Below are 13,051 nucleotides of genomic sequence, written 5' to 3' on the forward strand. Positions count from 1 at the left end.
ATTTCTCTTTATTTGAGAAGGTAAAGAACTAAAACCAACCCACACTTATGGCTATGTTCACAAAAAGGCACAATTGTTGAGCTGAAGAGACCTCCTGAGATCACATAAGTGATGCGTCCAGACCATCCCAGGACTGTGTCAGTCCAGGTTTGCGTATCCCCACACACAGACACTTCACAGCCTCTCTGGGCAACCTGTGCGGTGTCTGACCACCCGCATTGTTCAATTATTATTTCTAAAGATCACGACTTTACACAATACACGCAGAAGGCTGGTGCAAAGCCATTTAAAATCTGTCAGTTGTTCATTACAGCACTACTACAAGAACAGCAATATTATTACCGATATCCAGCACATATTTAAGTGCAACTGTGCTGTTTTAGAAGGTCGCAGAAATTAGTTCAATATACAAGCTCTCTTAATTAAGAATGAATTATTTGCTCTTTTACACCACACTCCTAAGTTGAGCTGGTTCAACAGGAAACTGACACAGCAAACATTTCAAATTTGCTACTAAAATCAGAAGAACTTAGAAAGCAAAATTGCAGACCAGCTATTAAATACTGTGGGCTAGCCATGGTTCAAGTTATCTATTCACTTCTGTGTTTTTTTTAAAAAAATCAATACAGTGTTAGTGTTCTTGCACTTCTTAAACTGCAGAAGGGTCCCCAGCAAGTCCCAGTATGATCCTCTTGCACTCGCTCCACAGCCCAAGCTGGGGAAACGTGATGGAGAGATCTGCTCCACCATACACAATACTGTGTCTCACAATGTGCCTGCTGAGGTTAGAATCACTTCTACACGTTCTAGCTGAGCAGAACAGCAGGATCTCAGGAGTGCCCTGAATTCTACGCTGAAGGCTAATAGGAAGGAAAACTACATGTCCGTAGGATTTTATGTTGGAACTAGAAGGAAAACAGTAGGTCAGAAGCTAAACCTTAAAAGTAAGTAAGATTTTGTTAGAGATGTGTTTCTGTACTGCATCTAACATAGGACCATTTAAAGAGACAAGGAGAAAGAATCTGTTCTTTGCTGTCCAGTTTTTATTCCCCACATGGGCCTTTGAACTTAAAACAACTCACTACCAGGAGAAGCTAAAGCAGAATTCTGCAGCTCTGATTTTTTTATAAGCCAAAATAAAAATTTCTAATGGTACACATTAAAGATTAACCAAATTTTATACTCTTAGATCCATGCTGATTACTGCAACTGCAAGGGAAGCTTTCCCCATAACAACTCTTCATGGCCTTACTTCTCACAAGACGTGGTTCCAAAGGACAGACAGGTGAGTACCAGAAATTTCAGTCTCATCTATTGTCCTCAGGCAACCCAAATAAGATGCAGTGTACTGTGTGTTAGGTGCCATATGCCACCTGATAGGAATGGCAGATGTTTTTTCTCCTCTTCTACTTGCTCGTATTACTGTAAACTTCATATAAAGTCTGGGCTTTTATGAAAGTTAACAGGTTCATCAAGTTTTGTGCCATTTTAAGCACAAGCTCAAACAGTCACTCCTCACAGAGGCTTTGTGGATTCTCAGTTTACCTGCAGTTTGGTCTATAAAAGTAAAATAACTATCTGCATAATAAAACATGTCCGGCAGTTCTACAGAAAAGCTGTTTTTCTGCCTTTGAAAGAAACTGGCATTCAAGAGTTTACCGGGTCTGACTGACATGTTTGATAACAAGCCAGTGTTACTCTTCACACTGGAAAAAACCCAACAACTATGTCTGATTACTGCAGCGACTCAAGACCCTTTCAGAATGCCAAACAGAAGCAAAGCTGTGCTACACACTCAGCCCATCAAACACTGCAGAATGCTACCTGGTTGTCACTGAGATTTTCGTGTGAGCTCATGATATTTGCATCACCTGCAAGTATGTTCTTCAGTTTTACACATCTGGCTTTACTACACATCTAAATAAACAGCATTGAGCTTCTGAAGCTAGTTGCATTTTCATTTGTCCCTTCAAGTGGAAACATTCAGAGTTTTCTTCTGAAATCATTATTTTTATAGTCAATGAAATAAAAGTGTACATTCAAACTCTAGCTGTAATGGAAAAAAAACCCCAACAAATAAATGTAGTAATCTCCAGATTAGCTTGTTGGCAAGGATCTACAGATCCAAGTTCTGGGTTCTTAATGTTTGGTAGCATTCTCATCCTGCCTCCCAGAGTCAATTCTTCCTTCTTCCTATACGTGGAAGAAACACTGTTGGAAACCTTAACTAAATGTGTAATGCAAATTTGGGAGGAGCAGGTTTTTGTGTTTTGTTGGCTCGTGCAAGAGTTCATTACCCTGCTAGTCAGCTTTTCAGTATGACCTCACCACACCGATCACACTTGGGAGAACAGACACTTCTAGCGACAAAACTTCCGTTACTCTGAAACATCTATCTTGACAGGTAGGAGGGAAAAGAACGAGTCTCCTAAAGAAAGACAGGAGAGGAAAGGATACTACAGATCAGTTACATGGAAAGCATGAATTCAGTTTCCTTAATTCCATAAGCTTCACCAAACTGCTCATGTTAGACATCAATTTCCTTTCAATATTTTCCATTTTATGAAGATGTCTTGGTTATAATAACAGTTATATTAGAAGCCTGAAGAAATACACTCACCAAAACAAACAAACCAGTTTCCTTCCATATGATCTTCATGTATATATGTTCCATATCAACTATTAAAAACCTAAGGCTTACATAAACTTGCTCACTGCAGAAGTCTCCATGATTTAATGATATGACAAAAGGACAGAAGATTGTCTAGGTATCAGCAGCACCAAAGCATAAGAATAGAAATACCAATACTATACTATGGTGATGATTTCTTCTATTGCAAATTCCCAGATTTGTAGATCAATTTCATCATTGCTTCTGAACTGACTTATCGGCTCCACTACAGGTACTTTTACAGATCACTTTGTAAAGGCCATGGCATTAGGTACCTCAAGCCAACAACACGGAAAGTGTTTCAGGCCTGTAGAGAGCCAATTCTTTTACCTTTGTCAAGATGACATGCTCTCTGTAATGGCTACCAATACCTATGTAGTTAATTAAATCCTAGTCAGTTATAGGAAAGAGATACTGAGAGTTTTTAGGAAAGAAGAGTGAGCACAAGTTACATGAAAAACTCGGTGAATACAAGGAAAACGGAGAGGGAACATTGGCAAATGGACCAGAGCATCAGTTGGTTTTCACCTCCAACTTCACATTTGTATAACTAGATAACAGCATTTGTCAGCCTATTTAGCTACAGATCTTCAAATACAGGGGTAACAAAAACAACATTAGATGGTTAAGCCTTTCCTGTGCTGAAAGCTGCTGGCATCAAAAAGCTAACTCCTTGCATCAGAGTGTTCATCTTATTTTTAAATTTAACTTACTAACATTTTTGCCAGGATTAAAAAAAAAAAAAAAAAAAACCACAACATAAAAAACCCCTCCACCCACATGCTTGAAGTAAGCTAACATTATATAAGAGAGGAACAAATGAACAGTATTTAGACCTTCTGCAAGAAACTCTATAGACAAGCTGCTGGTGAAATCAGATCACAGACAATAAGTATCTGTTCAACTCCAACACTGTTTAATAACTGCGGCATGTAGGCAACGTGAAGCTTGCTCCTTTCAGCCTCTAGAGAGCCAGGGGCCGTTGAAAAAAGTAGCGTCAGAGGTACCTGAAGAGTTATTGTAGACACTAGTCTGTCTGAGCCTGTTTAGGTCAATCTGACTTCTTTCTCTACAAACTCTCCTCTTCAAAATCCCCTTCTGTTTTTTTTCCTAACGTCTGCATGACGACTGCATCCCACTCAGCACCTCTCCTGATCTCACTTGCTGTTCCCTCTCATGCCCAATTGTCTTTTCCCTCGTCATTCTCCACACCCCCTGCTCTTCAAGCGAAGGTACCAGCTCATTTTTGCCCCACCAGTTAGTTCATCAGGTCTAGAATATGCCCTTGGTTCATGCGAACCAGGCAAACTTCTGCTCAAAACCGCTGAATTCAGTGAACAGCAGTGGTGGAGGGAGATAATGTTTTCAAGCACAAGTGAGAAAAGTCTGCTGAGCAAGGTCTTGTTCTAGTTTTATCCAAGGACCAAAGAATTTATGAAAAATTAGATCTATGCTTAAAAATAGGGATCTGGCAAAAAATTGCCAGCCATAATAAGTTCTCCCCCAAATAACCAGGAAAAAAAAAATCACAGGAAAAAAGAAGCCCAAAATAAAGATTAGCAGACACTCATTTGGAAGGAGTTGGGGGGAACAACCCACAGAAGAAAAAACCAAAACAAACACAACACCCAAACAAACCACACACACTCCAGAACCAGCAGTCAGCACAGCCCAAACAGCATGTTAAGATCAAAGAGCTGCTGTTTCTAAAACTAGATAAGAAAGCCTTTTTGGTCAATTCAAACTGCTTCGGACCATTGCTTGCATGCTGGAAGAAGAAACACATAGTGCTTTGCTGACCAGTCAACTAGCATCTTTAGGTTCACTTTAGCTTTTGATAGCTTTTGATAGTAGGCATGAACCCATCTGGAAGAAACTATCAAAGTTACGTTTATTCCCATTTACTTAAGGAAGGCTTATTTCTCATTCTAAAGAAGTGTGAATAGGTTATGGCTCAGGATCCTGAGAACCAGAAAATCACTTACCACTCCTTTTCTATCTTATATAAATACCACTTCATAACCTCCTCGTTTTAAGAAAGGGAGTTTTTTGTTTTGTTTTGTTTAATTCTGATATGACAGACAATGCAAGACTGGAAAGCAGTGCTTGTCAACCAGTGTGCTGGAGAGCTACAGAATAATCCTCATTTAAGAGCACAGACCAGCAAGGACCACATTCCACTTGCTACAAAAAAGCAAGACAAAACAATACAATACAAAACAAAAGTCCAAAGCTCAGCTGGTAACTTTTGCATTCCTGATACCCCCAAAACATTCAATTTTAGAAAAACAAGTGCAAAAGTATTAAGACAGACTAAAGAACAACAAACAACTTAAGGAATGAAGCATCGCATTTGGATGCTAGCTTTCTGATATATTTAGCTGTGTTCTTAGAAACTCCTAGAACTGAGCAGCATGGAACAAAAATAGCCAAGATGATCATGACTTTTTTTCCCTGCAGCTTTCTCTCTTTTCCCTCCACCAAAGCATTCAAGAAAATACAGTTTATAAGTTCTCAGCTTTGTGTTACAAGCAAAATTGTCATATTGGCTAAGCCAAGACACTATACATTCATAAATTATAGAAGTAATATTTATCCATCAAATAAAACTGCTGGACTACTTACCACTATAGCAACAAACTAATGCTCTATAGTAGTCAACAGCAGAGAGACACGCAGGCTTCTTGCACAGTTTGGATATGCTGACAGCTTTTCTATCCCAGAGTTAAGAGGGATAAGCGTAGCTATCTGGTATATGCAAGTGCTGCATTTACAGATTTATTATTTTCATATAAGTTCTTAAATGAACCAGATAGCAGCATCACTTAAAATGTCATCATAACATCCGATTCATAAGACTTGATTTCAGACTTCAAAAACAATGTTTTACATTTTGAAGTTAGCCGCTTCAATCCTACCCAGGTAGTACTTTATAACGTTCAACACGAGAAGTTTTCCTTCTAATACTGTCCATCCAGATTTGCACCTTCATAAGGATATCAGACTTTGATTTTTTTTTTTGAGCCAAAGCATTTATATCAATCAGAAAACTAGTAGACAAATAGAATCTATCTTTTGTAGCAGATCTACTTCTTGAGGCCATGCAATAGTGAACCACACACCACTGTAAAAGCGATCTTTAAAACCATCTAAAACATATACTAGTTATGCAGTTCTAATTTTAGGATCACCTCCTGTCTCAAGACTAAGGTTTCCATAGCCACAAAAGTAAAATTTGTGACAGACAGCTACTATCTTGTTCTTGGACGATACACTTTAATTCATGTCTGCAAATTCAAAAAATTAAGCACTTCCCTACTTCAAGGCCAGTTCTGACATCTGGAAGAATTCACAATTAAGCCCAGTTACTTAGCACTGCTACCATGATCACATATTAAAGATTCAAACAAATACAACTCTTATTCCTGAGCAGACTTATTCAGCTTAGGCATTTTTGTTGGGCTTACTGGAATCTTTAGAGAGTTTAGCTCCCCCTCTCTTAACAAGTACGGGAGAGTTGAGAGATTTCTGTAATACCATCTCGCAAAAATAAAGCTTTATTTCTCCTAGATGGCAAATATAATTTCTTCTACTGCTGCGCTGCACAGCTGTCTCAAAGGACATCCAAGGGCCTGACTGTTCCATCTCATTTCTGTAACAGCTGCACCATATGGTGCTGTGCAGAACCACGCAAGTTTAATAATTCCATTTCTGAAGGTTTCCTCACACTCTTCTGCAGCCAGTTGCTCTCTGATAGACATATTTTTTTTCCGAAGTTCGACAAGTGTGGAGGGCCAATGATTATTGTTACTGCATGCATTGTACATTAAAACATCAAACAGGCTACCCTTTTTCAACTGAATGTATTTCATATAGGTGTGGCCATAATTATGAAAAGGGATAGCAAGAGGCTTGTTAATTAAACTAAGTTTTGAATATCATTAGCTAATACACTGTGCTGTGTGCTTATGGCATCATGTGAACACAGAGAGGAGCACCCCAACCTGTTACGTGTTGTCTCGGTAACTCACTGCAGCACCAACCTGCAAGCGCTTCCTGGGCATGTCTGAAAAGAAGATGCATCACAGAGCAAATCTGCCTGACACCAGGGCTCCAGGTACAACTGCAAGGAATCTGAACAGCAAATACATATTTCCTGGGAGCTCGAGGAAGGCACATCAGGAACACTGAGAGCTATATGGCAAGGAACCTCGGTGTAACAAGCCCACAGCTATAACCGAGCGCTCTGCATAGCTACATTACAAATTACCCACGTCCAGCCACAATGATGTCATATGCACACAATCTTTGTGATTCTTAATTCCCTTATTCCCCACACACCCTCTTCCTTCCTCCTGTTCAACAGAGACTGGCAACGCAGCAGCTTTTGCAAACTGCCTGAACATTATGACTGAGTCACGACTCCATAGTTAAGGAGAAATGAGCAGTCCCAACGGGCGCAACCCGGGGGCTCCGCCACGATCCTTTTGGGTTCCCCGACCCCTCTCTCCATGGGGCCAGCGGGGCAGCCAGGGGGGAGAAGGGGGGACCGGCCGCTCTTCCGGCCTTGACCAGGCTACTTGCTCACCGGGCTGCGGTGGCTTTTCCTTGGGGAAGAGCTCCCCGCCCGCGGCCCCAGCCCGCAGGAGCTGTCAGAGCGCTGACAGCCGCACGGAACTTTGCTTGGGGCGCGGCCGGGGCCAACCCCGGCACGGCCCGCACGTTGCCCCCGCCGCCGGGACACAGGGGGCGCAGCGCGGCCGGGTACTCGCCGCGCCCCGGGCTGCCCGAGCACCCACCCGCGGCGGGGCGGGAACGCGGTCCCGCCGCTCCCCGCCGAGGCCCCGCTCACCATCCGGGAACTCCCGGTCGCTGATGTGCTGGAGGTGCGGGCCGCCGCCGCCGGGATCCGAGTCCCCCGACTCGGCCTCCGCCGATCCCGAGCCGCCGCCACCCGCCGCCGCCGCCGCCGGCTGGTACGCGTCCGTCCAGCGATCGGGCCCCGGCGCTGCCCCGCCGCCGCGGGCCCGGCTGAGCTTGGGGCTGGCGTCCGGGGATACGCAGCAGGTGACGGTGTTGCCCATGGAGCTCGGAGCTCCCCCGCCGGGCCCCCGGCGACGCGGCTCCCGGGCTGGGGCGGGAGAGGGGGCGGAGGGGGAGCCGAGGCGCCGGGCGGAGGGAGGGAGGGAGGGGGGAGGCGGGCCGGGCCTCAGCGCCGCATCACCGCCGCATCACATCATCATCACCGCCGCCTCTGCCCCAGCGGCCGCGCGAGCCCCCCGCCTCCTGCGCGCGGCGACCAACGGACCTCGCGCGAGCGGCCACCGTCCCCCGGGCCGGGGGGTGCGGGGGGGGGGAGGGGGAGGCCCGGCCCCGCCTCGCTCCGACCCAATCACCCTCCGCCGGGGCGCCGCGTGACGCCGCTTCACCAATGGGCGCGGAGTTCGTCACGCCGCCGGCGCCCCGCCCCTTCCTGGCCCGCCCCCCGTCACTCCCCGCGCGCACACGCAGCTCCGGCCACCGCCCTTCGGCCCCGCCCCCTAGGGCGGGGCCACGCCTTTGACCACCCCCCCTAGCGCCCGGCTCGCGCGGGCCGGCCGCGCACGTGCTGCAGCAGCAGCGGCAAAACACTACTGTAATAATAAAGTAATAATAGAGTATAATAATCAAAAATACAGAAATGTATTAACAAATAAGATAAATAATACCTTGCCTGCGTGCTGTCCCCGCGGCGGCTGCGCCCAGAGAGGCTCAGCTGGGGACGCCGACAGCCTCCGCGCTGCTCCGGGGAGTTCAAAAGGTTGGCTGTGAGCCTCGCTTGCTCTTTCCCCCCATTATTAAAGGTTTTAAGGACTTCTGGGTTGGTCTGGAGCGTCGTGCTCACCTACCCCCACACACACTAAGTGGGCAGCTGGGTGGCGGGGGGGTCACAGCGGCCACCTGGGAGTCACTTCTGATGACTTTGGGGTGAAGTCCCTCCAGCAGTTGAGCAGAAGGCACGGTATATCCCTGCCGCATCCTTATGGCTTGTGATTTGCTGCCCTGCCTTTCACCTGCCTGCAGCCCGGGGAGCAAACGTTACGCGCAGCCATTGGGATTTTCAGGGACTTCTGGTTTGCTGTATTGAAATCTGGCAGCTGCGGGTTCGCGTGGTGGGTCCGAGCTACCTGAGAGCTGCTCAGAGGACTGGAATGCTCAAATACGCTCCAGGGAAGGTGGATTAGAGGGCAAGATACCCATAGCAGCCAGAGGCCCTGATAAACATGGACTTAAGTCGTTCTGCAGTGGATCACCTCGCTATCGCCACAAAACTTTAACTCTGGGCTCTGATAAGAAGAATGGCCCTGCAGAAGTTTTAAGAAAACATAAAGTATTATTACAAAACGCTGCTATTGTGCTGGCAGTTATTCCAGAGATAGGCAGGCTCAGGGTTTTACTCCATTTTGTAGGATAAATCCTAACACTGGCTCTCCCATGTGATCGCAGAGAGGAAGCCATAGATGCTGCATTTCTAGAATCTCTGCAACTTAGGCACAATAAAGGGAGGAACCAAATTATTTATAATTATTCCCTCAGACTGACAAATTATACTTTTTCACTTGCTGGCAAGTTCTCTAAGCTGTGTCAGTTAAGCCTCTCCACACACGCTACTGACAGTTTGTAAAGCCTTGTTAGTCCGGAGAAATCTGACCTCGCTGTGGATTACACGAGGGCCTCAGAGATTTGCTTTTAGTGCTTTTGAACCACTGCAGCTTTCGTCCTCTGCTTGGAAAGCTGTAGGATGGTGGGTCCTAATCCCAGGTTTTGGGAGGACCAGGACTCAGCCATCAGCCAAGTCAGGGAGAAATAAAGGGGTTTCACACAAAACAGCCATTCAGAAGTCAGTGTTCTCTTCCCTCTGGCCTTGCACCCACTGATTTTTGGCAAGGAAGGTGGGGGAAGAGCAGAAAGCTGGAGGGCTGTTGTGGTTTCACAAAGTAATTAATTCTCAAGCAAGAATAAGAACTGGCTTGCACCTGCGCTGATTTAATAGTAAAACTGGCGTAATTTACCCTCTTACACCAGAAAGGCAATACCCTTAGTGTTTGCAGCTGTCTGAGTCTATATTAAAAAGTGGTAGCAGCTGAGCAAGCTGTGCTGCTAGGGCCTGTCCAGCAGCTCAACACTGATGGAGTTGAGCCTGCTCTGTCCACAGCGGTGATAGGAATCACAGGAAAATCTGTGCACCTCAGCAAGCCAGGACAACGAGTATCCATTTATTAAACTGTGTCCATCCTGTTCCTTGCAGCCATGCTAGCGCATGCAATGCGTTCTGCCGGGCTTTGGTGGAAGGAGTCACAACCGCAGCAAGTCGGGACTTCTGCTAAGTCTGGGCTTTGCAGTGGCCTCGGAGAACCTTTTGCCAAAGCTGTGGTTTTGGGCAGTGAGAAATCCTTGTTCGAGGGTGAAGAAGCGAGCAAAAGTGGCTCATCAGGCAAGCTGAGCACCGGGACTCAGCTGTCGAGGGCCAAAACCCCACGTACTTATCCTGAAAAGATGAAAAGTGCTGGGAACTTGGAGTGGCTGGAGTATGTGATGTGTCTCACTGCTATCTGGGCGTGAAGGTTTTGGTTTTGGCTGACGCTTCCCATGGGTCTCATACTTGTTCTTGGTGTGTAATGCTGCAAAGAGGAAGGGAGGAGGGCTGCTGTTCCCTCGCACTAGCGCTGTTGTAGAGTATCGGGATTTATACAAACATGCAGAGGGAAGAAATAAATAAATCAGTACTCTGTTTCCCCATGTAACCTTATTCATGTAGCTCTTAAGCAAGAGGAAGCTGACTTTAAGCCCTGGAAATCACAGAAGCAGCAAGCTGTCCCACCTCCCCATCATTCCAGGAGAATTTAAGCTTCTGCTTCCACATACCTCAGCATGCCAGCAAGGAGTATTTTTCCATATCTATGCATGATTCCCTGTAGCTGCAGTAATGAGGAATATCCATTTTCCCCCTCCATTTTGGCAAAGTAACTCTTAAAATCTCAATACAGATCTGATTTATCAGGATAATATGACAACACCTGTTGCTGTGCATATTTTCTGCAGAATCAGGTGATCCTTTTAATAGGTGTAGCCTGAGTAACACCCTGCAGAGATGAAACACATTATCTTTTACTTATGCAGCTTAGCACTCTATTGACTTACTGCTAGAGCAATATACTGAATAGTATCTATCATGATTTATCACTGCTCCTGGTTCTCTTCCTATTTTCTGCCTCATCTTTCTACTGTTTTGCTTGATTTACCCCAGTGAATCATTAGACAGCTTCCATTATAAAAAAAAAATCAATTACTTTGATGTACAACGGGCAGCACACACCTAGTTCCACATTTTGCATGATAAGTAGGCATTTTGGATGGCAGATCTTGGCAATAACGAATGCATAAGCCCAAAATAGCTTATTATGGACTGTTGAGATTCAACCCCTTTCCTTCCTGCTCCGGGGAGAGATGTCTGTGCTGTGGGACCCCCAGTCACTGCCCCTTCTCTCTGAGCAGGGCACCCAGCACACCAAATTCTGTGCTTTTGCATAATCCACTCGACTGAACTGTATTTTTCCACCCTGCTTGAAGCGTTTCCCATTAGTTGCAGCGTTCACCCCGGTCTGTCCCGCTTCACCAGCGCTGTGGCCAGAGTCAGGCAAATTCCCAGTGCGGATGACGGTACCAGGAAGGGTGGATCAGCTTTATTGAGCTCTCCTGATTACAGGGCTGGCCCCTAAAGATTAGTAAGTCCTAGTGCAGAGTAGCAATAACGATGTCCCAGATAATGGGGAGAATCGCTGCTATTTCTGGGGAGTAACGCTGGCAAGTGTCAGTCCCACTGATGGCAACAACTTTTCTGTGCCTCCTTTGGGAAGGACACCCCATCTGCAAGGTGTATGGGGTGAAAACCACCATGAGAGAGTCTTGCAAGTTGATGGAGATGGGATTCATGTGTCTATCTGATCCCGAGCTGCAGAGTATTCTGAACGGGGCTCGAACCTGCGTGCTTGCAGACAAAATTCAAACAAACTGGGGAGATCTTGTGTCCTCTGCAGCACTAGGCAAACACTTCTTAAAATTGTGAAGGCTTTTTCTTATGGGATGAGAAAACAGTTTATTGCTCAGCTTTAAGTGCATGCAGTATTTGTAGTTTGGATTAGTGCTGAGCATTCATGCTCAATTAACCTCCTGGGGATTACATTTAGTTTCATTTGAACACTGCCTCAGCACTCCGTTCGACCAGGATAACTCGGGCAAGGAGGGCACAGACCAAAGTCCCAGATTTTAGGCAGATGTGAGCCTTGAATGAAAGAATTCTGTGGTTTTCATTTTTTTCTCTCTTCCTGTTTCAATTGTTTGACTTGTTCTCACATTGTGGGTTTTTTTTTTTTTTTTTTTAACCTGAATCTTGCTCTGATGAAGATAAAAAGTAATTCTGTTGCATTTGTGTTCACAGAGAAAATGTGACCTAAATGTAACCTACAAAGACTGACTGCCAAACAGATTCAAGCGGGTGTTAATGGCAGCCCAGATGGGAGTTCATAAATTTGACACCTAATGTTACTATTCTCTGAAAACAGCAAGTTGGTTATACAGGCCTTCAGTCCTTCAAGTGATGGCTCATGTTTAACTTTTAATAATGTGTGGTGGGGAAAGAGTATGTTTGCTTTAATTTTCATAAAAAGGAAAGCAACTTCCCAAAATATGGGAAACAAATCCTAATTCAAGCCCTCTGGGGAAGTTGCTGTAATCACCAGAACTCCACACAGCCTTTAAGGAAGGCAAGCGGGATCCTGAAACGAAATGTGAGTCACATCATGATGACAGCTGAAGAAGGAGCAACCTATATCCCTGAGATGCAGAGATTAAAAAGACGTTCAATTTATTCTGAAAATAGAAAGGACCAGATTCACTCCTGATGTGAGTCTGGCGAGGTCGAAGGATCTATACCAGTGACGAACGCACCCTGCCAACTACTGAATGCAGCTTCTGAGCTACAGGCTTAACTATATGTATAATTATTTGCGGGGTGCATAATAAATGAAGACTGCCAGGCTTGACAGGACTAATATTAGTGCTACCAGCTGTGTTTTGGCTTGTGGGCTCACAGGAGAAGGCTATCCTGTCTCTTTACTTGGCCCATTTGCCCCGTACATGTGAGTTGCTGTCTGCTTATGTTCAAAGGACAAGTCTTTACATTTCCTACCTCAAGATTTCCCTGTGATGGTTACTTGTAGGTAGATTTGTGCATGTTTTAATTTAACTCCCTCTCCAAAAGCTCAGCACTTGCGTTAATAACCACACGACCCTGTAGTCCCTTGCTTCACAACGCAAAAGCAGCCTTCCCTTCATCTGCGA

General features: G+C 45.4%; 1 protein-coding gene across 1 annotated transcript in view; it reads right to left on the reverse strand.

The window, feature by feature from the left end:
• CCNYL1 (cyclin Y like 1) overlaps positions 1-8,016 on the reverse strand; it is a 30,418-nt gene extending 22,402 nt beyond the window's left edge. Inside the window, exon 1 of the mRNA XM_065840945.2 lies at positions 7,524-8,016. Coding sequence (XP_065697017.1) covers positions 7,524-7,755 — 232 coding nt within the window. The 5' untranslated portion in view covers positions 7,756-8,016. The remainder of the gene's footprint in view (positions 1-7,523) is intronic.
• Between the last annotated feature and the right edge of the window lie 5,035 nt (positions 8,017-13,051).

This window comes from Patagioenas fasciata, chromosome 7 (assembly GCF_037038585.1).
Source record: "Patagioenas fasciata isolate bPatFas1 chromosome 7, bPatFas1.hap1, whole genome shotgun sequence".
Classification (NCBI taxonomy): domain Eukaryota; kingdom Metazoa; phylum Chordata; class Aves; order Columbiformes; family Columbidae; genus Patagioenas; species Patagioenas fasciata.